Source organism: Clavelina lepadiformis, chromosome 2, assembly GCF_947623445.1.
Source record: "Clavelina lepadiformis chromosome 2, kaClaLepa1.1, whole genome shotgun sequence".
NCBI classification, from domain to species: Eukaryota; Metazoa; Chordata; class Ascidiacea; order Aplousobranchia; family Clavelinidae; genus Clavelina; species Clavelina lepadiformis.
The window spans coordinates 19,783,736-19,809,106 of NC_135241.1; the positions used below are offsets into that span (position 1 = coordinate 19,783,736).

Sequence of the window (25,371 nt, forward strand, 5' to 3'; positions counted from 1 at the left end):
AGTAAAATCACACTTAATCATGCTCTTTCGGCTGTTTTTACCCGGTAGTTTTGGGGAGAGATGGCAATGAAGCTTCACTGGAGGTGACTGGCACTTTTTATCAAACGTTGCATTGTCTGTATTTCAATTTGCAATAGCTGAATTTGAAATAGTTATTTTCGGAAATTATGGTAATTTGTGATAAATTTAACCCTTCTAGAATTGAAAACATGAAATTATTTGTGACAGCGTTTTTAGCGTAGGCTATAACTTTTTTATAGCCTTGTTTGGGTAAGCATAACAAATGATGGTAATAAGGTCTGTTAGGTATGTATATCTAAATCTCTAAAGTTGCTAAACTAAGTTTTCTAAGATGTGAAATGCTCAAAAAATTGAGAATATATTCTGGGTGCATGTAGTAGGCCAATTTCTTTGTGAGTTGCAAAACACGAGTTTGCATTAATAAAACATTGTCTCCCACGTTATGAGCATTTTGACAAGTCCAACACAAAAAAAAGTCATTTTCAAGCATTGTTTAGGGCTATGCAGTTTTATACACTAACTAATATTAATAAAACTGAAAATAGTATACTGTGAATGGAGTCAGGGCCCTATACCCTATCAAACAATCATATATGGCTTGAATATATTGAATATTTATGGAGTTCGCACATTTCAAAATTAGCGCGATCAGTAAGCTGCAGGTATCTTATATTCAATCAATTAAGCTTTTTCTTCTCAAGTTCCATTATACGATTCATGCGAGCTTCACCTATTGTTTGAGTCAGATCAGTTGAAAGCTGGCTCCATATCCAGCCCTATACATCCAATGGATTCTGTTAATTAGAGTAACATCCTAAAAGAAACCTTAGCGCGTTCAGTAAACTTTACTGATAGTTAACAAATAAAATAAAACTTGCTTCAATTGCGTGTTTCCAATATCCATGAGTCCATCTTGCTTTGCCTATTGTTGCCAACCACGACTTGCAGTATGTTTCAGGTGAGGGCATTTTTTGCAATTCCTCATAATTTTTTGTTATGTTAGTCAGAACTGTTCCTGACATGCAACTCTGCAGAAATAATGTTTCAATTCTCAATCCATTGCATTGGTTTTGCTTTCAACAGTCTTTCGGTAAAATAAATTGCTAAAACGCAAGAAAAAGTAATCTTAGGAGTGATGAAATGCTTTGACTGTTTTACAAAGTAAACACTTTGCTCCGATAATATTTACCTGAATTGTAACTCCTTTGCTTTCATATTCGTAACTCAGTGCTTGGGCAAAGCAGTCAACAAATCTTTTTGTTGCCGAGTACATGGCGTACTTTTTGACTGGTTTAACAGCCGCAAATGAAGACAGGTTTAAAACGAGTCCACGTTTTCGTTTAACCATTCCAGGAAGCACAACTTGCGTCATCTACGAAATAACAAAAATGACAGAAAACGTTGAGCATTCTCAAAAATTTATTCCAAATGTCGGTTGCTGTTATGTGGACATTGTTGATTACAATCATGATTGAAGACAAAACAATGTTTGAAAATATAAAATTAATGACGTTTGTCGTGTATTTTGAGTTAGTATGTCATTGCGCAGTTTGTCATTTGTTGTTGATCATTGAGAGCAACATATAGTGTATTGATTTGTGCTTGAAAAATAAGTCATAGTTTGAATTGTATGAACTTATTTTGGAGATTTATAAACAGCGTGTTTGATTCTTGTGCTGCAGAACGGAGGCAAAACATTTATTACCTACAATACAGTTCACAAAAAATTCATATGACGCACACAGTCCACAAAGCGCACATATTCTAGTTACTGCATTTAGGCTACGTATAGATTAGTGGACATAGTCAACGTATGGCACGTAACGCACCTGGCGCACATAATTCACGCAGACCACGTAATCCATGGGCATATTTTAGACGTACACGACCATATCCGCAAAATTTTTATCGCAAAAATTTGTATCCTATATCGCAAAAACGTGCATCATCAAAGCTGTAAAACCTATAGCGCATAGGAAGTTTCGGTGACAGCTACAGCGGTTTTCTAAGACGCTCATATGATGCTGAGCCAACTGGTTTTGAATCGGTGGGTCACAATTTCCTACAGCGTCTTATGCACACAAAAGCCACTTATGCGACTGCCGATAATGAGAAACTGAGCATTAGGTATCCTGATTGTACAATTTGTGCAAATACTTGCGAAACCAAAGAGCACTATTGTTCAATTTAAAGGCCGTAGATTGCCGACTATTGCTATTGCGGAGCAAGTACAATCGTGCATATAATACTCGGACTGGTAACATTTGGCCGGTTAATAGCTGCTAGCGGCTAAGAGCTCTTTGCGACTAAGGATTTTGTTAGCCATGAGCCGCAAACTTACATGTAGAAGAAGATATGGAGCAAAATTTTTGGTAATTCATTGACAAACGAAAGTTTGCTACTTTGTGAATTAATTCAAAGCCTCTAAATGCTATGTCTTCCTGATAAACTTTGTGGGCTAGCTTGGTAGAAAGTGCTTATACAACATTTTCCATAGCGTTCCTAAAGAATAAATAGAATATTGCCTGCAATTAACAATGTGAATTGACGATTAGCGGCTATGGCAACTAACCTGCAGCTAACAGCTAATTCCATTCGGCTGATGGCTAAATTCCCAACCCTAGATAATCACCTTTATAACTGATATTACGTTGAGGCGTATTATATCTCTAAGGAACTTTGAAAGATTTGGGTGTTCATGAAAGCAAGAAATTTCCTGAGCAATTCCAATTGTGTGACATTGTGTTTGCTCTCTGCAAATACATATGTTTCAGTTTAAAACCATCCAAGCTTTGTCAAGAGTAGAGTATTTAAGTGTTAGTGCACTTCTGTAGAATTTTAAAATAAGCTATACTAGCATAAGGTACAGTATACTCACCGATTTCATTCGCCACATTTCTCAATTTTTCTTCACTTCGGCTTATTAAGACTATGTTTTGACCACGTGAAGCCAGCTGCAGTAGTACATATTACAATTTACATGGCTACCATAAACTGCTGTCATTTATCCTGTTTCTTACAAAACAGTTCCTACCTGAATAGCAGTTTCTTTTCCTATGCCATCGGTCGCCCCGGTTACAACTGGAAAATAGAAATTAGAAATACTATTTGCGTTATTGCGCTTTTAGTCTTATGGTCAAATAACCCAGAATTGTTTTATACATGACCACTTGCCATATTTGCTGAAATTCGGATAAGTCAAGAAGATGTACTAACGACTGCCTTCTATTATCGTCAGTACAATCGTGACGATGAAATACAGGGAAGTAAAAATGCCAATATACTGAAAAACTGAACAATCCATTTCGAAGATGCTTTTATATTTTGCAAAATGCGCAACACGATTTATAAAGCTATAGCCACCTAGATGTATCTTGCTCCTGGGACGTATGGTTCATTAACACTCGTAAATCATTAAGAATCCATTCTTTTATCACTAAATAATTTGATCAAGCTGTAGGGGAGCGTTGTAAAAAGAAGTTAAGTGTTGCATCGCCTGAACCGAACGGTCTTTACAGTTTGTGTTCAAAGTACAATCAACTAAAAGCCGTACACGCGTTCGTTTACTCTCGTTGCTGACTACATGGGGCGGAAAGGGTGCTAAGGTAATCAATAACCGAACAGGTGCCGAACACAAGCTCTAAAATTTGGTACGAACGTCTCAAATTTTAAGTGCTCTCACGGACCCGACGTTCACTCCTGGGTTTATGGGAACATTAAGTATTTTGCAATTAAGTTTATAGGTCTAAGATCTACAGCTTATGTGCGAATATGATGGTATTCTAATTTATGTTCCTGAAAGATGAATCACATGATTTGTGTCCGTCAGGTGGCTTCTTTTTATAATTTTATTGTAAAACACAATGAACATATAAACTGGACTCAACCTGACATACTCTACGCGACCATATACCGAAAACGCGTACCCTACAAAGAAATCGAAAAACCCGCTTGGAGTACATTAACTTTTACCACAATTTGTTCATTGCTTGTTAATATGATATCATTTTTTACTCAATTCAAGCAATTCATAAATAAATTAACTTCCAAAAATAAAAAACTTAGTTTAGCTAAAAAGTCAAAATTTAATGAAAAAATAATATCAACGAAATTCTTATAAATGAAAAATAGCCTTAAAAGTCATACTTAACGATAAAGAAAATTCCATGCCGGGCTGGAATCTCTCTTAATAATTATGGTATAATGTTTAGCAGCTCACGTCTGCATCTTTCTATGACTGTTGAACTATTATATCGCTACTTCTCACACACAACACTAATCTTCGCTTTGCCTACTTACTCACTTGCCAGCTTACTTATTTACATTTATAAATTTGCTTTAAACCTACTTGACATTACAAAATTCAAAATTTGTTAGTTCCAAATATCAGCTGAATTTACTTATAATACAGCCATTACACTGAGTCAGCTTTTATGCTATAGGCATACACCCAGCTAGCCTTGTTCCTACTTGAGATCTGTATTTCCTACTTTTCCTCGAGCAAACAAAACGACTTTAGATCAGAGCAGCATGTGTTCTCAACTTATTGGTCAGAGAAGATCGCGAATCAAATGTGGGACACAAAAAAATATTAAGCGACCCAGTTTTTTTTTATTATTTACCAAGTTTTGACTACTTGGTACATGGTTGAAACTGCAAATAACCCTTTGTTAGTCATCAAGATTAAAGAAACCAGGAAATCAATAACGATTATTAAACAATGAGTTAACCCTTTTAATAGAAATTTGTTTTGACATATTATTCGTTCATATGTTAAAACACCAAAAACCACGCTCCTTTAGTCAAATTGGCGCAATCAAATAGGTCAAAATGTGTCAAACTCCTGGCCGGCGGGCCAAATGTGTTCTGTCACGTCACTTCATGTGGCTCGGCAAATTTTAACTGTTGTAGTGTTTATAGACTCGGTTTCAGCGGTCTGGCATCAGGATAAGATTGTTACGTATTATTATCCGATGTTTTATTTGCAACACATTATGGCGTCGTGTATTAAGGCTTCGCGAGTTTTAGTGCTGCAGGAGTAAATTTTCTTTAGTGTTTACGAAATCACGATTCTTACAGTTTGTTGATTGCAAAGGGTTAGATCGCGAGTGTCGAACACGCTGATCCATCACGCTCTAAAAACTTGGTTCGCGTTAATAAAACTTGCAAACCTCTGCCTTGGAACTTGATGTGCGCAAAACTGGAAATGCGCAGTAAGTGGCTGAGAACCATGTCATAGATCTAAGACCTTGGCACTACGTGTTGGGCTTCAAGAAAGCGCTGGTTTTTTAAAGCGTTTAATATTTGTTTTTGCACAATATTTATTCCAAAATTTGATAATAACTTTTACTTATCCAAGTTAAACATCTCAAAGCGTGTACTATTTTGCTATACCGATAACAGTTGAAATAAAAACTTATAATGATACTACAGTAAATAAACATTTGTATAGTCGGTATTTTATTGCGCTTTCCATTGATAAATTAAGTCAACTTGCTCAAAAACTTATCTATCAAACATTTTCTTTTGTCTTTTTCATTCTGTCTCTACGAGTTGCAGGATTTGAACATACACTAAGACAGCCCTATAAAACAACTTATTCTCGTACACACTAAAACGACTGACAATTATATAACCACCAAAAATAATGCGTTAATTTTATGTCACTTCAGGAATATAATTGCATTTTACGACAAGCAGAGTTATTTAATAATCTAGAAATTTCTAGAAAAATGTCAGGTTTTTCTGGAATAAATGTTTGCGTTAAAACATAAGCGGTTGTCGAAGAAATGATAAAACACAAGATATTCCTATTAATAAAAGTGTTCCGACTCTTCGGTTAACAAAACTTTACGTTTTTAGTTTTATACGTTTTGTTTAAACACACAAGAAAAATCAGACACGTCTTATTAAGCATCGCTAACATGGATCCAAATGCACAAACAAATATAACACATAAATCCAATTAAATACCTTATCATTTTTGTCTAACTATTTTACTGGCCGTATTATAACCAAGATTTTTCTTGGCCAGGAAACCTCCCGCTTTTATGGCTAGTCGATTAGCCGGTTTCTGCTCTCCTATCTTTTATGAGCATTCCTTTAATAAAAACACACGTCTTTCTTATTTTAAAACCAAATGTAGACTGAATCAACTCTTCTCCAACAAACCACAGAGGTAATCAATTAATTATCATTAGGGTGTGAGATTGGAAATTGCGGGCAGCGTAACATACCTCGGGAGGAGTTGTGGGTAAAGGTGTAAACCGTGTACATGTGTAGAAAACTTAATCACAATAAAAGCAGTCACAAGTGACATATCGATGAATTACTAATACTATATAAAAACGCAGTCACACATTATGGCCACAATAATACGGGTGAAATAAATCTAAAAACACATCCTGGAATATACATCTAACTATACAACTAAAAACGTATCAATGTGTAGTGCTACATTAACACGCGTGTCAGTATGGTTAATATACAAAGAATTCCCGAACGTGAAATTTGGTGACAGTATAGCAATAATTTCAAGACGATACAGGTTACAACGTTATATGTACTGTACATTGAACAAATGTTTCAGTTTTAGCTGGTTGCTTCCGTTCTAAAAGGCATTCGCTTCATTTCTTTTTCTCTAATTCTTTCATTATTTTCGCTCCAGGTTCCATATAAAAATAGTCCGCCAGTTTTTGTACTAAACCAGTTGGAATTTTCTCCCAAACCCAGGCCTGTAAAAATAGTTGGCACAAGAATCACAAACTGAACTGTGTCACATTTTTAGCATGTTGATAGATAAAGATATATAACTTAGAGGAAATGTCAGACATTTTACCTCAACTGCGTGTTGCCAGTGACCATGAGTCCATCTTGCCTTGTCTACTGTTGCCAACCATGACGCACAATAGTCTTTAGGGCTGGTCATTTTTTCTAAATCGCCAAATTGTTGTGACAGTTTAGTCCCAACTGCACCAGGTCTGCAACTCTGTGAGAAATGACATCGATTTTAGTCCCAAACTATTCTCATCGGACTATAAAAGCACTAGGATTGATATTTCTCTGGTAACACCCGCTGATATAGCGGACAAAACCTCCATGAGTATGTATCTGATAAATGTATCAAACTTGACAATACTATACTTTTTAACGAAAATCGACTCACAATATTGCAATTATGTACACGTAACACAAGAATTCAATCACACACAGCAAAAACCAAAACTACGACGCTTACGAAACACACATGTGTTGTGTCAGGCAACCCAAAACATCCCTTAATTAAAGTGATGCAAACAATAAGCAGACACTTCTGCCACCTGTTGACCAAGATTTTGCTGAATAATATGTCTAAGCTACTTGTCTTGGTTGACATTATAAAGCAAAGTACTTTGAATATATGATTACAGTAGGACTTTCATATCGGCTTCAGCTTTCATCTTCACAAAATCCCGCGAACGGCATGGAGAGAAAATGTATAGTACGCCTATGGCAAACGTTTTCAATATTTGGCCGACACCTGTCTGTATCATAAGCAAAACTAACACCTTAACAAAGAAACAATTATCCTATTTACTCTAGGCTAAGATTTTTGAAGAAATAAAATATACTTGAATGGTAATGCCTTCGCTTTCATATTCATAACTTAGTGCTTGAGAAAATAAGTTGATAAATGATTTTGTTGCATTCGTTATTGCAAATTTTCCAATTGGATGAAGAATTGTAAATGCAGATAAATTTAAAATAAGTCCTCGTTTTCGTTCCACCATTCCAGGGAGCACAATTTGTGTCATCTGCGGAAAAATAATTAACTTTCAATTACTATGTATATCTGTCGATGTCAACTTGACAATGAACAACTCGTTATTTATAAACGTTATTTTAACTATGCTAAAATTTAGTAAAACTCATCTTTTATGTAATACTTGGTGCGTTTGCGCTCTATGCAATACAAGTTGCTTGTAAGTGTAAGGAATATAAATGGTATAACCAGTGATATTTTTTAGTATATATACTTTTTTTGATATATAGGATATACCATTTTGAATGACACTTTTTTAACTTTTCTCCTTTATCGAAAGCTATTATATTGTGTATAACTGTATACGGACTACTGTTAACTTCTTAATACCATTTTTAACCAAAATCGTTTTGGATTTTTCATTTTAATTCACTATATATCAATTCCCAAGGTAACCTAAACAATGCATTGCGTGTATCTTGTTATACTCACAAATATATCTTCGGTACTCACCTTTAGAATTGACATTATGTGCACTCGAACCAGATTTCTAATAATCAGTGAAAGATTGGATTGTTCAAGAAAGCGAACAAGTTCTTGGTCCGTTCCAACATTATTAACTAGCGTCCCAATATCGAGACCTTGCAAGAAATCAGCTATTTTGTTGTATATTTCCTCGTCGCCACTAAAATCTATCGCCAGACACTTGGTTTGGACATTGTGTTCGCTCTCTTTAAAAAAGTATTCAAAATGACTTCCGATATTCTTAGCATTAGCGTGCGTTCAGATTTTAGTACATACTCAACTGCAAAAGTGTCAACAATTTGTAACAATAATAAAATAATGATTAATTGAGTAACTACTAAGTATAGTTTACCAATTTTTTTTGCCACGTTTTTCAGCCGTTCCCTATTCCTGCTAATCAGTGCAATGTTTTGACCACGTGAAGCAAGCTGTGTTTAACGAGATTATTTAATCCTGCTTTACAAATTATTTGAAAACGTTTGATGACGATGCATTTTCAATTATATCGTGCTTTAACGCAACATGTTACCTGAAATGCGGTCTCTTTTCCAATGCCATCTGTAGCTCCCGTAATCACTGTGAATATAAACGTATAACAATAACGCATGAATGCTTCCCATATCAACTAATTTATCTAGAAGATAAGGCAAATCAATTGATAATTATTTATAAACACTGTCAATAAAGATCAATTAAAGCTATTGCTTACCTGACCATTTTCCATATTTATTAAAATCCGGGTAAGTTCTGAAAAAATATAAGTAAGCGCCTTGTGCCAGGTAGTATACAAGCTTAATGGCCAAGTATGTTGTAGTTGCAATGCCAATCCATTGAAAAACCATTTTTAAATCTGATTCTATCTCGCTTACTAAAGCATTAAACCATGAACAAGTGCTTCAAGCCTAAAGCAATTCTGTGAAATATTAATGGACGCATAATAACATATTGACCGTCATGCAATGATGATGTTCTTGGCCGGTGGCGCTTATGTTTACCATAATGCTTCCTGTATAAGGAGGAAGTTAAAACGGTGACAGCAGCTTAGTAAGCCGAGTCGGACTTTCCGGGTCGTGCTTAAGTTCTAACAAAAAACAAATCGAGCCAAATTCGGGCCCGAATTTATACCTACTTATTTATAGCCACAGCCTCGACCGCTATGCGTCGTAATTCCACTTTCTTTACATTACATGAATGTGCATGCGCGTGGAGTGCTAAAACCCTCCCGTACAGCGCAACTTAGAAAATGATGACAGTTCATAAATGGCATCAAACGATGACTTTGATTAATTCAGTAAAATTACCTGTCGGGGCCCAATTCCGGCTTCAAATAAATTATATCGGCTTCGCGTCCTGTTCAGGCTTATATTTTCAGTTTTAGTTTAACAACATAAGGCCGGTTTACAACCCTGAGTCAAAGTTCAAATGGACAAATTATTCTATCTTTAAAACCAAAGCTTAACACAAGTACAACAACGCCAAAGGCATAATCTCTCGTAATCTATCACTCAACTATATTAAGCCGAACATTCAACTGCATTGCAACAGAAATTTATTTTACACGACCTTACGAAAAACATTAAGATTACTGATAAACTTTTACCGACAAATTGCGATAAAAAATATAACCTTGGAGCGGTATAAACTTTGAGCTAGGCGCGTCTGTTTAATTTTAATTTCTTTTAATTAGTTATTAACAAGCAGTTAGCCAAATTGAGGCCCATTATTTTCACCTTCAAACGGGTTTATAGTCTATGTGTTTTTATAAATTCCCGGCCAGCTCGATATTTCCAGTTGGCGCTGATGTTAGTCGACGGTCTTGTCCATGTTTAATACATTGCTTGCTGTACAGTTTATATAAAGGAAGTTAAAATACTTTGCTATACCGTATGATTTAATTATGGCATAAGCCTGCAGCTGACAACCGCTTTTGTAAATTACTTATGTTCTAAAATCGAACTTAACTGTATAGGAAGGAAATTCCTTACCTAGTTGTACCATCCGTTAATAATTACGATTTAAAGTTCAGACCTCTTCATCTGTTCACTTCATCAGACTGCTGAAATATTTTTACGGTCCGTCTTACACACAATGCTAATCTTTGCTTTGCTGTGGGTTTCTTTGGCTCACCTGCTTACTTCTTACCTATACATAAATTTACTTCAAACGTATTAGAGTCGGTTTGATGTTAAACGCCCAGTTCAACCTCATCTTGATTTGAGGATTTTTTTACCTCATTACTGTTGGAGTTTTGCAGAATTGCACTGAAGTACACAGAAGTCAGCTTTGCTGGTGAAGTGGTTATAGTTCGAGCGCTGGGCTGAAAATGTACAAACCGTGTCCGATACACCCAGCAACGCTACCGTTGTAATGCCCTTGAGCAACGAATTAACGATGCATGCTATTGTTCAGTGGTACAAATGAACAATTCCAAGTTCGGACAATACAATATAAAAAATGCTTCAGGTGTCACCGTTTACCCAAAACCTGTCACTATAAGCTTGAGTTATAAAAATGTAGAACACCGATGTTTAATGGCTCCGAGATACACAAATTTATATTAATTATAAAATTGGAAAGATTGTAAACTCAACACTTAAAAGTATGTTCTAACGTCGTTCTTAACGATGAAACAAATTCTTTGCCGAGTTGAAGTCCTTGTACATAGTTACAGCCTAAAGTTCAGACGTCTGCATCTGTTTATGACAGCTGAAATACTTTAACCTTATACGTTCTTCACGCAACACTAACCTTGCGGAATCTACTTATATCCCTAGGTTGGCAGTACCGCGGTATTATAGTGTTATCGAATTACTGTCCTCTTTCCAACCGTAAAATCGCTTTCTGTTTAACTGCGGCAACAAGCGAGGAAATCGGACACACAGGAGCCTTACTTCTGCCGGCAAAGCAAAATCACCAGGCAAGCACTGTTGCGACATTGCCAATTTCAAACCACACACTCATGTGACGTCATAATTTCCGATCTGATTTCCTATGAGATACATAGGCTAGATTCTAGCCATTAGAACTAGATCAGAGGTTCCCAAACTGGGGTCCGGGGACCAACTAGGGTCCGTAAAGTAGTTTCAGAGGGTGCGCAATGAGAATTAGTCTTTAAAGCTTTAAAGCAGTTTCAGAGGGTGGATGTAGTGCTCGACATGAGAGTTGCGCTATCCAAAACCAAACCAAACATTGATGAGTTAATTGCAGCAAAACAAGTGCACCCATCCCATTAAACGCTTGCCGTATTTGGTAGTTTTTGGTTTTTCTTTCATTGGTGTGGTTTTTGCATTTTTCCTATAGCATTCTTTGATTTTTATAGGGCCGTAAAATATCAAAATAATTGCAAAGGGTCCACTAGGCAAAATTTTTAGAAAAATTTGGGAACCGCTGAACTAGATAGTTGTGAATATGCGATGTGCACGCGAATTTAATTACGCAACGATGTAGCTTACTTCCTGACAGCGCTTAACAAAAACAATAAGCATTGAAAATAAACACGCTAACGTAATGTTTGAAGGTTTATGGTTGGGCGTTGAATTTTTTAAAGTGGCTATTTCGCCGTACGTACAGTTATATTATGTCGCCTGTTATTAAAGATTGACGCCTTAGTGGGGAAAATTGACAAGGTACCAATGATATTACTTTAATCAAAGGGAAGTGACAAAGACGCTTTGGAACACAGCGGATGAACACACAACGCGCTGTATGTGGATTAGCTGAAAAATTAATGGACTCTTTTTAGCAAAGGAAGGTTCCATCCAGAGAATGGCAGACAATCTAGTTTATATATATTTTATATGTGTGTGTGTTAGAGAGAGATTTAACTAGTTTGTACACCACAAACCAGAAATGATTTATAACGGCGGGGTCAAGAAACTCTGAACTTTCACTTTCAAAGTATGTTCTAATGTCGTTCTTAACGATAAAAGAAATTATTTGCCGATTTGAAGTCTTTGTACACGTCTGCATCTGTTGCTCACAGCTGAAATACAGTAACTTGATACGTTCTTCACGCAACACTAACCTTACGTAATCTGCTTATATCCATAGGTTGGCAGTATTATAGTGTTACCGGCCTCTTACTAGTGCTGGTTCGAAGAGACCTGCAGTTAACTATAAGACTGTATTTCAAAACGGTAAAAACTAGGCACGTCTGCACAGCAGTACTGGTCTCGGTAGAATGTCATCATCACTGTTTGTAGCAACGGACAAGGCGCAGCCAAATCGACAAGCGCTTCCGGAATGACAAATGACAAATCAAGCGTAAAACAACGTAACACTCCCCCCCTTCAATAAATTTCGCTCTGGCATTGTTTGAACATCAATCAGCATAACAAGCTATAGGCTAACTATATGGTAAATACAACGACAAACTTCAATATAATCATGAAGCAACCGCCATTACTTTTGTTTCCCAGATGAATTTGTGAATTTTGAAGGAAACTTTTTCGACTACTAATGCTATAGTGGGCCACATAAAAAAGGTTTACAAAAACGATTCTTTAAACACAGCAAAATGGTGCACTAGTGACAGAAATTATGATTATCACATCAATCAAAAATAAACGAATATTAAGGTACAGCATTTCTATGCAAATAATGTAAACACAAACATTACACTACCCAAAATTTAAAATGACTTATTAAAAAAGAAGTTTAATCATATGATGACTATACCAACACAATAGCACAAACACAATAAAAAGTATCGGTGGGCTATAAATCACGCTTCATGCTAATATCACCACAAAAGGTATAAAAACGTGAGATTGATAGCTGCTGTAAAATAGGACGTATATAAACAGGTCCGACATAATATACCATCATACTTGATATTGTGGTATATAAAACGAAAATCATAGGAAAGTAGTCAACAAGATAAAACTAAGCATCACACAAATAAACAATTAATACGTTTCGACGTCTGTGTAACGAGTAGGCTCTGGCGAAATCGACCGTTATTTCGGGAGTTACTAAAGTTATTAAAATTGTTACTCTCGTGACGATTTGCATTTGATCGGTTATTAAAAAAGTAAGCTTCAGTCAAGGGCATGTCCAATTGTTGGGGGACATCTTCTTGGAGACTAGCTTGATTATAGAAAGAGATCCCTGTATGATGATCTCTTCTGCTTAGCTTTAGCCTATTAAAATGCACTCTTAACATCCGTTGGTGATTGCGAATGAGATAATTTACAGGCGGCAAAGCCACAACAACTTTGTAGAGACCTGAATACGAGAGGTGAAAATTTCGCTTTTCATCTTTTGATATGACAGTTTTTTTGCGACATGATCTTGTCTCCTACTTAAAACTACGATTTTCTCGATACCGACTTGTCGTAACGTGCTTTCATGGATTTCCGACGTTGGTTGAGTCTTGTTTGTACGACTTCGTGGACAAGCCGCATACAATCTTGTAAATCGAACATTGCCGACGATGATTTGATGACTTGAAGACTGTCCAGTCATCAAGTCTGCTGATAACTTCAATTCTCGTCCTGTCAGAAGGAAATGTGGAGAAACACCTGTCTCTTCCTGTCGACTGGCGTTATAGGTCGCACAAATTGAGGAGACGGATTTATCCCAGGACAGTGGCTCGCGCAGGACATAATTCTGCATGATGGAAAGGATTGTTCTGTTGGCCCTTTCAACCGCTCCGTTCCCAGAAGGATGGTATGCTTTGGTTCTTGATTTCTTGCAGCCGAGAAGATCAATAAGCTCTTTAAACAACTGGCTCTCAAAGTTTCCTCCTCGGCCGCTCTGAATACGCTCCGGAACACTATGAATGGTCATTCAGTTATGATAGAGAACAAATGCCGTTTCTTGGGCTGTCTGTGATGGGTCGATGTGTCAATGTGTTTTCCAGACAGCGGTGCAAGCACTGGTGTATTAAAAAAAACTTTCCAAACAAAGACCAGTAATGTCGACCGTCACTGCTCAATTTCTTAATTTTCTTAAAAGGGGGTCTTGTGCCGGCTCTAATCCAACCTAGTACTATGCAAAGATGTTCGTCGGACTTTTGAGCTTGTGAAATTTGATAAGGAGTCCAACCAAAAACCTCACGAAGATCAATACTTAAAACACTTTCTGTCGAGTTCTTACTGGCTTTAAAGTTTTCTTCAACTGCAAACGGATACTTGTCAAGATTCAATTCGACACTACTAGAATCATTTCTTTTTCTGCTCTGTGGCCTTCTAAGTGCGTCTGCATTGGAGTGCTTTGATCCAGAGTGATGTATTAGCTTAAAATCAAAATCAGCCAATATTTCAAACCAGCGCGCACATTGAACGTGTGATAATATTATAAGTTTATAACTAATGTAACATTTACAATTCTCATCTTTGAATATCGAATCAGCGAAGCATAACACTGCGTGACGTAATCGATTACTTCCTGCTTAATGTGCGTGCAGTGTGAGTTATTCATTCTTCTTTTCTTGCTATTACGATGAACGCCGCAACATGTACGTCTTTATGCCATAGTTGCTGTACCAATGTTTTATCTAAATGTATTCGTTCAAAGAAGCTTCAATATAATCAGTTTATGCAGTTATCATTCTTGTGTAACAATTGTGAATTCAATTTGAAGAAGTTCAGCTTCACAAGACAATAATTCGTTAAGGTGAACAATTAATTCTAAGATTGAGAAAAGCAGACAACGACCTTCGAAGACTCATAACATCGAGCGCAATAAACAATTCAACTGACAAACATTGTAGTGAAGTGGTCAACCTTACAGGTTAAGGTAAAATAAACAACCATTTCATTACAAACGTATGTTTCTTTTGCTGTCCACAGCCACCGTAACGAAGCGTGGTTCGTGCGAAAAAGAAAAGGTGTGCCAAGATAACAACGAAATTTCTGTACTCCATAAACTATTGCCAGGAGTTCCTTCGTCGTGGTGGAATAATTTCTTTCTGCTTTCGTTAGAGACCTACTTGCGTATGAAACTGGGTGCTCTTCACCATATACAATCTGTGACAAAACACAGCCAAGCGAAGAGTTTGAAGCAGCTGTATCGAGGATGAACTGCTGCGTAATGTCCGGGTATCTCAATACCGGGTTTGTTACGAGTGCGTCTTTCAACAAGTTGAATGAGTGTAAAGATTTACCATTCCAGCAGAACTGTTTTTGAGACTTCGTCAAATGGTACAGTGGGGCCGCAATTTTGGTAAAATATCTGACAAACTCGTGATAGTATGATGCGAGTCCCAAGAAACTGCCTTACATCCTTTATCGACGACGCCGCAGGCCAATTAGAAACCGCAGAGATTTTTTCCGGATCGCACGATATACCCGATTTTAAAACTACATGACCCAAGAATCTAACAAATTGCATTTAGACGGTATAAGTTTGAGGCCACCTGCAACCAATCGGCAAAGCTCGTTGTCCAAGTTGTGCAGATGATCTTGAAAGGTGCGTGCATATATGATGATGTCATCCAGGTAAGCCAACTATGCACCATTCCATTCAACCCCATCGAGCACTATCCGCATTAAATGCTGAAACGTGGTAGGTGCGTTTGTTAGTCCAAAAGGCATAACATTAAAATTGAATAACCCTCGATGGCACATAAACGCTGTCTTTTCACGGTCGTCTTCACTCATCGGTATTTGCCAGTAACCAGTGTGGTTCAGTTTGGTGAAATATTTGCACCCCGAGAGTTGATCCAAATTGTCATCAATCCGTGGCAAAGGAAAACTGTGCTTCTTAGCGCAATCGTTGACATCCCTGTTAGCCAATGCAAAACGTCACATTACCGTCCTTCTTTTTTACCAACACAACTGGGCTAGACCAAGGCGACTGTGAGTGACTAATAACATTATCATTTAACATATCCTTTAGCAACTCATCTACCTTTCGTTTGTTTTCTTCTGACATTCTTCTCGGGTGTTGGCGTATCACTGCAGTACTCTCCCGTGTCAATACTGTGAGTAAGAATATTGGCTTTGCCAAGATCACCTTAAGAGAGTGAAAAATCAGGTTGCCGTCTTCGAATCATTTCGATTACAACTTCCCGCTCAACATCTGACAAATTAAGATCATTTAGATGCAGTTGTTCATTGAGAGACAACACGTCATCATCGGTCGTTGGCTCCTCAGCAACCTCTTCCGATATTCAATATAATGAGTAGGCGTTAATGTACGAAACGTTCTCTTCAACAATTGGTATTAAATCTGCAACAGTTGTCCCAGCCGGAATGTATTTGCTTTTATTCGTACAATTGGCAAGTCTAACTGGCACCAAATTGTTCTTGGTTTTTGTTACGTAATTCGCGCCTAAAATTTCGTATTTCTCTAGCAGGCTTGCAGATCTCTGTAAAAAACGTCGTTAGACTTGGACTTCGTCGGGCATTTAACATTACAGGGCAACACAACCTCAGTAAACGGGGGGATAAGCAGTGACTCAATTAATGCAATCGGGAAACTGTGCAAAATACTTGGTTCTTTCAATAGCGGTAATGTTCCTCCACCAGCCTTGAGTGTCATCACATCATAGTCAACGATGCAACCTTAGATTTTTGACAGCATCTAAAAACTTTGAACACTGTACCTCCATGTTGCACGTGACCAACCTTTCTGCTCCATGTTTGTTACGCAGGCCAGCTATCGAAGCGTTATACAAGACGTCATTCTTCGTGCCTTTATCTTCCGGTTTCGGGTATGCAATTGCTCCTAAATTGACAAGGGCGTTGACGTAACTTCGATTCGTTTCACCAAAAGCTTGGGTTCTTTGTATAAGCTGTTCTTTGGCCTTGTTACATCGAAGTGAGACAAAAGCAACTTCCTCAGCTTTGGACTTTAGTTCTACATAATTCTTGGTGCCTACCTCTGCGCCGTTGCATTTCATTTCCAGCTTAACCTCTTCCGGTAAACTCAGCATAAAAGCATGTTTTCGAGCGGCTGCTGTTGCGTCCACACTGTCGCAGAAACTTTCAAACTTGGATAAATACGAGCTAAAACTTTCTCCAAGTACAAAGTTCGGAGGAGGGCAAAAAAATTCATCACAGATAAAATCTGGTCCAGATCACTTTCTTTATACAAGTTTTGAAACTGCAGGTCCTGCCGTGCTCGCCAAATGTTACCAGCCTTTATCTAGTGCTGATTCGAAGAGACCTGCAGTTAACTATAAGATTGTATTTCAAAACGGTAAAAACTAGGCACGTCTACACAGCAGTACTGGTCTCGGTAGAATGTCATCATCACTGTTTGTAGCAACGGACAAGGCGCAGCCAAATCGACAAGCGCTTCCGCCTGGAGGCAGACAAGACTGCGGAATGACAAAACAAGAGTAAAACAACGTAACAATAGTACCGAATTATTGTGCCGCGGGACTTTTTCAGTACTGATACCGGTATCGTCGGTACTTTGGAAAAAATGTACCGAATCTCTGTACCAAAATACTTTTTTCAAGAAATTTAGTTCGGTCCCGGTACTCGGTACTTTTTGTAACCAGGATGTTCCTTAGCAAGGAAACTTCCCGCGTTTGTAGCTAGTCAATTAGCTCCTTTTGCTTTTATAATTTTTAATAGCATTTCTTCGATAAAAACAACCATTTTTCTTCTAAAAAGTCCAAACGTAGACTGACATCAACACTCCTCCGCACTTCTGAGCCGAGCGCAACACCTCACCAACACAGATTCCACCGTTGTCACGCAATGATAAAATAAACGTCTTTTCTGCCCATTTTCGAAAACTAGTTGCATTCGCATTTTGTATTGCAAAATTTGTTTCTAATTGTACTGTAAATAATCATCATTACTTCTATTGAGATTTTCAGAAGCAGCTCAAGTAGGTCACTTTGGCGGACGCGGTTGTAAATTGTCTTAGGTCAAGTAAATTTTGTTTAAAGTATTTTTCTGGAATCACGAATTTATGCGTCATTTAATCATCGGGTTTATGTCTTACTTTTGCAAGGTACTGTACAACACTTTGTTGCAGCCCTTTTACATGAAAGAAAACACGCAGCGTATAAGCGGCTACCATGCGGCAAGTCACGAATTTCCCAGTAAATTTAGTAATCACTAATCAGCAATACCATCGGATTGAAATCTAAATTTTACATGAAACTTGACATCAGTAATGATAAACGTTGCATCAGCAGATCAAGGATTAAAAAATGAACATTTTTCAATGAAAGCTCAATTTCTACTGTACTGTTTGCATGTTCCATCTATACATGTACATCTCCGTGAGTGTACAGTCAGTGTGTGAGTCACAAGCCGGAAATACTTTTTAACAGTGGGGTCTAGAAACGCCAAATTTTTATAGAAGGTGCGACTCATTACCGGAAAGACTATAATGTCCTTTGATTTTGGTTTAGCCTACCGGGGAGCGCGCCAGTGTCGAAACAACCTGCCCCAGGACTTTTCTCTCCGGCCGCTATTGAGAGAAAACGAGGGAAAAAAGTACGTGTATGCTTGCGGATCCAACACGAAAACCAGCGTGAAATTTGTTGAACTTTTCACTATTACTCGACGTATGTTGGGTCGATTTCGACAATTAAAACACTTCTAAAACGGAGAGACGTTCCTCTTTCCAACCGTGGAATCGTTTTTTGTTTAATTGCTGCAAAAAGCGAGGAAATCGGACAAATAGGAGCCTTACTCCGGCCGGCAAAGCAAAATCAGCAGGCAAGCACTGTTTTGACGATACAAATTTCAAACCACACGCTCTTGTGACGTCACAATTTCCAATCTGACTTCATAAAAGATGTATAGGCTAGTCTAGAATCTAACCGCTAGATTCTAGCCATTAGAACTAGATAGTTGTGAATATGCGATGGGTACGCGAATTTGCGTACGTACAGTTACATAATGTCGCCTGTTATTAAAGATTGACGCCTTAGTGGGGAGAATTGACAACGTACCAACTATATTACTTTAATCAGCGGGAAGTGACAAAGACGCTTTGGAACACAGCGGATGAACGGAAGTATGTATGTCACACATTTGTACACGTTTAGTCTTTAAATAAAGGTGGTGAGTCCACCCTATGTGTGAATTCAAATGTAACAAAATGTTTATGATGTAACAAAAGCTTTGTTTGACTTGAATGGTGAATGGTGTAATAATGCCTGGCATCTAGTTTTGATGGCAGGCCCTAGGATTGTAAACGTTCAATTTATTTGCTTAGTAAATATGTATGTAAGTAGTTAAAAGAAAAGCCAATACAAGGTTCGAAAGGGGAATGTCCTGCCGTATCAGAAATGTTTTAGTTGTCAAAATTGACCCATCGTACGTCGAGTAATTGTAAAAATGTCAGGCTAATTTCAGTGTTGGTTTTGCTAGCGTGTATGTGCTTTTTTCCTCGCTTCTCAAATGAATAGTAAATTGGAAACACTGGCCTAAAAGTTCACTCAAGGTGCAACTCATAACCGGAAACATTATAACGCCCTTTGATTTTTGATTGACACCCCGTGGGCCGCTCCGGGATGAAAAATCGGCCCCAGGACCCCTTCTCTCCGATGTGAAGTGGTAACAACGTCCAGCAGGGTTTCGGTAGCCAGTAATTCACAGTGCATACAACTGATACAAGTCCGTGTATGCAACGCGGGAAACGTATTGCCGTTCGCACTTTAACTAATGGGACGTGTTATATATTATTATTGTTTCATCTCTGATTTCTGTGGAGAGTCATGGGCCATGGGTCTTATCCATAGATAACCTATACTGAAGTACACACAAGTCAGTTTTGCTGGTGAAGTGGTTATAGTTCGTGCGCTGGGCTGTAAAATGTATAAACTGTGTCCATTGTTTTATGGGATATTAATGGTCTTATCACGCCTTCCAATTTATATCGTTCGGGCGGTACGTCAGCCTCTCAAGCGCAACAGCCAACACAAGTAAACCACAGGTGACAAAAAAACTTTTTGGTTAACCACATAACGAAACTTCACTTCTGTTTTATGAGAATTAGGCACTGAAGCACGAATAAGGCGAAAACACCAAGACTAAAAGTAAATAGGCCTAACACAGAATCTCAGTAAAATAGTCATTCACAAACAGTAATAATAATAAGAAGTAGACTCAACAGGAGATTTCGGAAAAGGTTTAACAAATTATTTAATAGTGCACTTAGAAATAAGGTACCTGCAGCAAGTATAAAGTCCGAAAAGTAATAAAGAAAATCTCTTATACATTTATAATTCATTCAAAGCAGGGTAAATTTTCACTGTATTTCATGTTAGAAAGCGAAATAAAATCACACTTATTCATGCTCTTTCGGCTGTTTTTGTCGAGTAGTTTTGGAAAGAGATGGCAATGAAGCTTCACTGGAGGTGACTGGCACTTTTTGATCAAACGTTGCATTGTCTGTGTTTCAATTTGCAATAGCTTAATTTGACATAGTTATTTTCGGAAATTATGGTAATTTGTGATAAATTTAACCCTTTTAGAAAAGAAAACATGAAATTATTTGTGACAGAGTTTTTAGCGTAGGCTATAACTTTTTTATCGCCTACTTTGGGTAAGCATAGCAAATGATGGTAATAACTTATCATCTTCTGTATTCTGCAAGCACCAATGGGTTGAGCAATAAATAATGGTTCGTAGGTATTCTGTTTGACTTACCATACGTCCCGTTTTAGCCTGGACAGTCCTGCTTTTTAAGGCTTTGTCACGGCGTCCCGCTCATGAGTCAACCCAAAGTCCCGCTTTGGCATTTAGTCAGCCAGCATTGCCCCACACCACTTGAATATTAGCTTGCTGTTTTTTAGGTCTGCTTAGACAACTTGCTGAATGCTCGATGCGTGTTCTTGTTTCGTTGTGTTAAATGTAAAAGTAATTGTTACGTCATTGCAGCGAGTAATTGGTCCAGTAGTGAGTTTATTGTTAGCGCATTCGCTAGTTCAGTAATAGCGGGCTAGAAGGAGGAGATGATATTTTTGCAGTTAGGTTATGGAAAGAACTGAATTCGTTCCGGTACTAATTAATTGCATTTCCTTCTACAAAACCATTTCAATGTGAAAGCCCTTACCACCTGCAAAATTAACACTGACTTTTCCTGCTGTAATTTTTATGAGAGAATAAAGTCGAATAAAGAGTTCTTGAAGAAAGTATTTTCTACAGAAAAGTATGATTGGACGATTATGTAAATTTACAAATGCTAGAACATTGTTTTGTTTTTTAGTAAAATGAATTAATTTAGTTTTTCTTGGTATCTTACTACTTTAGTTGTCAATGACGATAGGAATCCAAAATAATAGCATACTTCTAGTAAAATATGAACCACATTTATCTGATAAGGTTCGTTGTTCTGAAGCGTCCCACTTTTCAATCACAAAAATATAGTATGCCTTGTAATAAGGTCTGTTAGGTATGTATATCTAAAGTTGCTAAATTAAGTTTTCTAAGATGTTAAATGCTCAAAAAATTGAGATTATAAGTTATTCTGGGTGCATGTAGTAGGCCAATTTTTTCGTGAGTCGCAAAACGAGAGTTTGTATTAATGAAAACATTGTCTCCCACGACTCACGTTATGAACATTCTGACAAGTCTAACACAAAACAAAGTCATTTTCAAGCATTGTTTAGGGCTATGCAGTTCTATGCACTAGCTAATATTAACAAATCAGAAAATAGTATACTGTGAAAGGTGGCCGGGCCCTATACCCTATCAAACTATCATATATGGCTTGAATATATTGAATATTTATGGAGTTCGCGCATTTCAAAATTAGTGCGATCAGTAAGCTGCAGGTATCTTATATTCAATCAATTAAGCTTTTTCTTCTCAAGTTCCATTGCACGATTCATGCGAGCTTCACCTATTGTTTGAGTTAAATCAGTTGAAAGCTGGCTCCATATCCAGCCCTATATACATGCAATAGATTCTGTTAATTAGAGTAACATCCTAAAAGAAACCTTAGCGCGTTCAGTAAACTTCACTAAAACTTAACAAATGAAACAAAACTTGCGTCAATTGCGTGTTTCCAGTATCCATGAGTCCATCTTGCTTTGCCTATTGTTGCCAACCACGACTTGCAGTATGTTTCAGGTGAGGGCATTTTTTGGAATTCCCCATACTTTTTTGTTATGTTAGTCAGAACTGTTCCTGGCATGCAACTCTGCAGAAATAAAGTTTTAATTTTCAATCCATTGCATTGGTTTTGCTTTCAACAGTATTTCGGTAAAATAAAGTGCTAAAACGCAAGTAAAAATAATCTTACGAGTGATGAAATGCTTTGACTGTTTTACAAAGTAAACACTTTGCTCCGGTAATATTTACCTGAATAGTAATTCCTTTGCTTTCATATTCGTAACTCAGTGCTTGGGCAAAGTAGTCAACAAATGTTTTCGTTGCCGAGTACATGGCGTAGTTTTTTACTGGTTTAACAGCCGCAAATGAAGACAGGTTTAAAACGAGTCCACGTTTTCGTTTAACCATTCCAGGAAGCACAACTTGCGTCATCTATGAAATAATTAGAAATGACAGAAAGTGTAAAGCGTTGTCAAAAATATATTCTAAATGTCTGTTGCTGTTATGTGGACATTCTTGATTACAATCATGATTGAAGACAAAACGATGTTTGAAAATATAAAAATGATGACGTTTGTCGTGTATTTTGAGTTAGTATAGCAATGCGCAGTTTGTCATTTGTTATTGATGATTGAAAACAACATATAGTGTATTGATTTCTGCTTGAAAAAAATCATAGTTCCGAATTGTATGAATTTCTATTGGTGATTTGTAAACAGCGTGTTTGATTCTTGTGCAGCAGAACGGGGGCAAACATTTATTACCTACAATACATTTCGAATAAAGTTCATATGACGCACACAGTCCACAAAGCGTATATAGTCTAGTAAACTCTAGTTACTGCATTTAGGCAACGTATAGATTAGCGCACATAGTCAACGTATGGCACGTAACGCACTTGGCACACAAACATTCACGCAGAACACGTAATCCATGGGCATATTTTAGACGTACAAGACCATATCCGTAAATTTTTATCTCAAAAATTTGTATCCTATGTCGCAAAAACGCGCATCATCAAAGCTGTGAAACCTATAGCGCATAGGAAGCGTCGGTCACCGCTACAGCGGTTTTCTAAGACGCTCATATGATGCCGGGCCAACTCGTTCTGAATCGGTGGGTCACAATCTCCTACAAGGCCTTATGCACACAAAAGCCACGTCACTTGCGCGACTGCCGATAATCAGAAACTGAGCTTTGGGCATCCTGATTGTACAATCTGCGCTAATACTTCCAAAACTAAAGGGAACTATTGTTCTATTAAAAGGCCGTAGATTGCCGACTATTGCTATTGCGGAGCAAGTACAATCGTGCATATAATACTCGGGCTGGTAACATTTGGCCGAGTAATAGCTGCTGGCGGCTAAGATTTCTTAGCGACTAAGGATTTTGTTAGCCATGAGCCGCAAACTTACATGTAGAAGAAGATATGGAGCAAAATTTTTGGTAATCCATTGACTAATGAAAATTTGCTGCTTTGTTAATTAATTCAATGCCTAAATGCTATGTCTTCCTGGTAAATTTTGTGGGTTAGCTTGGTAGAAAGTGCTTATACAACACTTTCCATAGCGTTCCTAAAGAATAAATAGAATATTGCCTGCAATTAACAATGTGAATTGACGATTAGCGGCTATGGCAACTAACCTGCAGCTAACAGCTAATGCCATTCGGCTAACAGCTAAATTCCCAACCCTAGATAGTCACCTTTATAACTGATATTACGTTGAGGCGTATTATATCTCTAAGAAACTTTGAAAGATTTGGGTGTTCATGAAAGCAAGAAATTTCCTGAGCAATTCCAACATTATTAACCAGTGTTCCAACATCAAGACCTTGCAAGAAATCAGCTATTTTGTTGTATATTTCCTCGTCATCACTAAAATCTATCGTCAGACACTTGGTTTGGACGTTGTGTTTGCTCTCTGCAAATACATATGTTTTAGTTTAAAACCATGAAAGCTTTGTCAAGAGTAGAGTATTTAAGTGTTAGTGCACTTCTGTAGAGTTTTTTTGAAATAAGCTATACTAGCATAAGGTATACTCACCGATTTCATTTGCCACATTTCTCAATTTTTCTTCACTTCGGCTTATTAAGACTATGTTTTGACCACGTGAAGCCAGCTGCAGTAGTACATATTACAATTTACATGGCTAACATAAACTGCTGTCGTTTATCCTGTTTCTTACAAAACGGTTCCTACCTGAATAGCAGTTTCTTTTCCTATGCCATCGGTCGACCCGGTTACAACTGGAAAATAGAAAATAGAAATACTATTTGTGTTATTGCGCTTTTAGTATGGTCACATAAACCAGATATTTTTTATACCTGACCACTTGCCATATTTGCTGAAGTTCGGATAAGTCGAGAAGATGTACAAACGACTGCCTTCTATTACCTTCAGTACAATCTTGACGATGAAATACAGGGAGGTAAAAATACCAATATACTGAAAAACTGAACAATCCATTTCGAAGATGCTTTTATATTTTGCAAAATGCGCAATACGATTTATAAAGCTATAGCTACCTAGATGTATCTTACTCCTGTGACGTATGGTTCATTAACACTCGTAAATCATTAAGCTTCCATTCTTTTATCACTAAATAAATTGATCAAGCTGCAGGGGAGCGTTGTACAAAGAAGTTAAGTGTTACATCGCCTGAACCGAACAGTCTTTACAGTTTGTGAGCAAAGTACAATGAACGAAAAGGCGTACACGCGTTCGTTTACTTTCGCCGCTGATTATATGGGGCAGAAAGGGTGCTAAGTTAATCAATAAACAAGCAGGTGCCGAACACAAGCTCAAATTCTTGGTACGAACGTTTCAAATTGTAAGTGCTCTCACGTACCCGACGTTCACTCCTGGGTTTATGGGAACATTAAGTTTTTTGCAATTAAGTTTATACGCTTAAGGTCTACAACTTATGCGCGAATATGATGGTATTCTAATTTATGTTCCTGAAAGATGAATCACATGATTTGTGTCCGTCAGGTAGCTTCTGTTTATACTTTCATTGTAAAAACACAAAGAACATATAAACTGGACTCTACCTGATATACTCTATTTGTACGCGACCATATACCGAAAACGCGTACCCTACAAAGAA

At 37.4% G+C, this 25,371-nt stretch overlaps 3 protein-coding genes and 1 long non-coding RNA gene across 5 annotated transcripts; all 4 read right to left on the reverse strand.

The window, feature by feature from the left end:
* Positions 1-904: 904 nt before the first annotated feature.
* On the reverse strand, positions 905-3,325 carry LOC143444924 (very-long-chain 3-oxoacyl-CoA reductase-like). The gene is made up of 6 exons (XM_076943717.1): positions 3,238-3,325; positions 3,056-3,102; positions 2,900-2,975; positions 2,654-2,774; positions 1,211-1,393; positions 905-1,049 (listed from the first exon to the last, which is right to left on the reverse strand). The coding sequence occupies exons 1-4, from the start codon at positions 3,323-3,325 to the stop codon at positions 2,683-2,685; spliced, it is 303 nt and encodes a 100-aa protein (XP_076799832.1). The 3' UTR covers positions 905-1,049; positions 1,211-1,393; positions 2,654-2,682.
* Positions 3,326-5,664: 2,339 nt separating this feature from the next.
* Positions 5,665-9,240, reverse strand: LOC143445070 (very-long-chain 3-oxoacyl-CoA reductase-like). Of its 2 annotated transcripts, XM_076943901.1 has the most exons (7): positions 8,997-9,240; positions 8,817-8,863; positions 8,640-8,715; positions 8,276-8,493; positions 7,632-7,814; positions 6,860-7,009; positions 5,665-6,755 (listed from the first exon to the last, which is right to left on the reverse strand). In XM_076943901.1, exons 1-7 carry the CDS (start codon positions 9,127-9,129, stop codon positions 6,648-6,650), a joined length of 915 nt encoding a protein of 304 aa, XP_076800016.1. In that variant the 5' UTR covers positions 9,130-9,240; the 3' UTR covers positions 5,665-6,647. The 2 variants fall into 2 exon arrangements, with proteins under 2 accessions (XP_076800016.1, XP_076800017.1); XM_076943902.1 differs by lacking the exon at positions 8,640-8,715 and having other exon boundaries at positions 8,997-9,139.
* A 166-nt stretch (positions 9,241-9,406) lies between these two features.
* LOC143445071 (uncharacterized) lies at positions 9,407-17,532 on the reverse strand. The gene is made up of 3 exons (XR_013113790.1): positions 16,142-17,532; positions 10,518-16,015; positions 9,407-10,429 (listed from the first exon to the last, which is right to left on the reverse strand). It is a non-coding gene; the product is annotated as an uncharacterized LOC143445071 (long non-coding RNA).
* A 3,970-nt stretch (positions 17,533-21,502) lies between these two features.
* On the reverse strand, positions 21,503-24,940 carry LOC143445075 (very-long-chain 3-oxoacyl-CoA reductase-like). Its single transcript, XM_076943905.1, has 7 exons — positions 24,590-24,940; positions 24,465-24,511; positions 24,309-24,384; positions 23,968-24,185; positions 22,513-22,695; positions 22,202-22,351; positions 21,503-22,097 (listed from the first exon to the last, which is right to left on the reverse strand). Exons 1-7 carry the CDS (start codon positions 24,729-24,731, stop codon positions 21,999-22,001), a joined length of 915 nt encoding a protein of 304 aa, XP_076800020.1. The 5' UTR covers positions 24,732-24,940; the 3' UTR covers positions 21,503-21,998.
* Positions 24,941-25,371: the final 431 nt, after the last annotated feature.

Coding starts and splice junctions, on each gene's coding strand:
- LOC143445075 (XM_076943905.1), bottom strand. CDS start 24,731: ATGGATTGTTCAGTTTTTCAGTATATTGGTATTTTTACCTCCCTGTAT. Junction 22,352..22,512: donor GCAAAGGAATTACTATTCAG/GTAAATATTACC, acceptor TTATTTCTGCAG/AGTTGCATGCCAGGAACAGT. Junction 22,098..22,201: donor ACTGGAAACACGCAATTGAC/GCAAGTTTTGTT, acceptor GCATGTATATAG/GGCTGGATATGGAGCCAGCT.
- LOC143444924 (XM_076943717.1), bottom strand. CDS start 3,325: ATGGATTGTTCAGTTTTTCAGTATATTGGCATTTTTACTTCCCTGTAT. Junction 3,103..3,237: donor GACGATAATAGAAGGCAGTC/GTTAGTACATCT, acceptor TCTATTTTCCAG/TTGTAACCGGGGCGACCGAT. Junction 2,775..2,899: donor AAATGTGGCGAATGAAATCG/GTGAGTATACTG, acceptor ATGTATTTGCAG/AGAGCAAACACAATGTCACA.
- LOC143445070 (XM_076943901.1), bottom strand. CDS start 9,129: ATGGTTTTTCAATGGATTGGCATTGCAACTACAACATACTTGGCCATT. Junction 8,864..8,996: donor TAAATATGGAAAATGGTCAG/GTAAGCAATAGC, acceptor TTATATTCACAG/TGATTACGGGAGCTACAGAT. Junction 7,010..7,631: donor GCGAAGGCATTACCATTCAA/GTATATTTTATT, acceptor CATTTCTCACAG/AGTTGCAGACCTGGTGCAGT.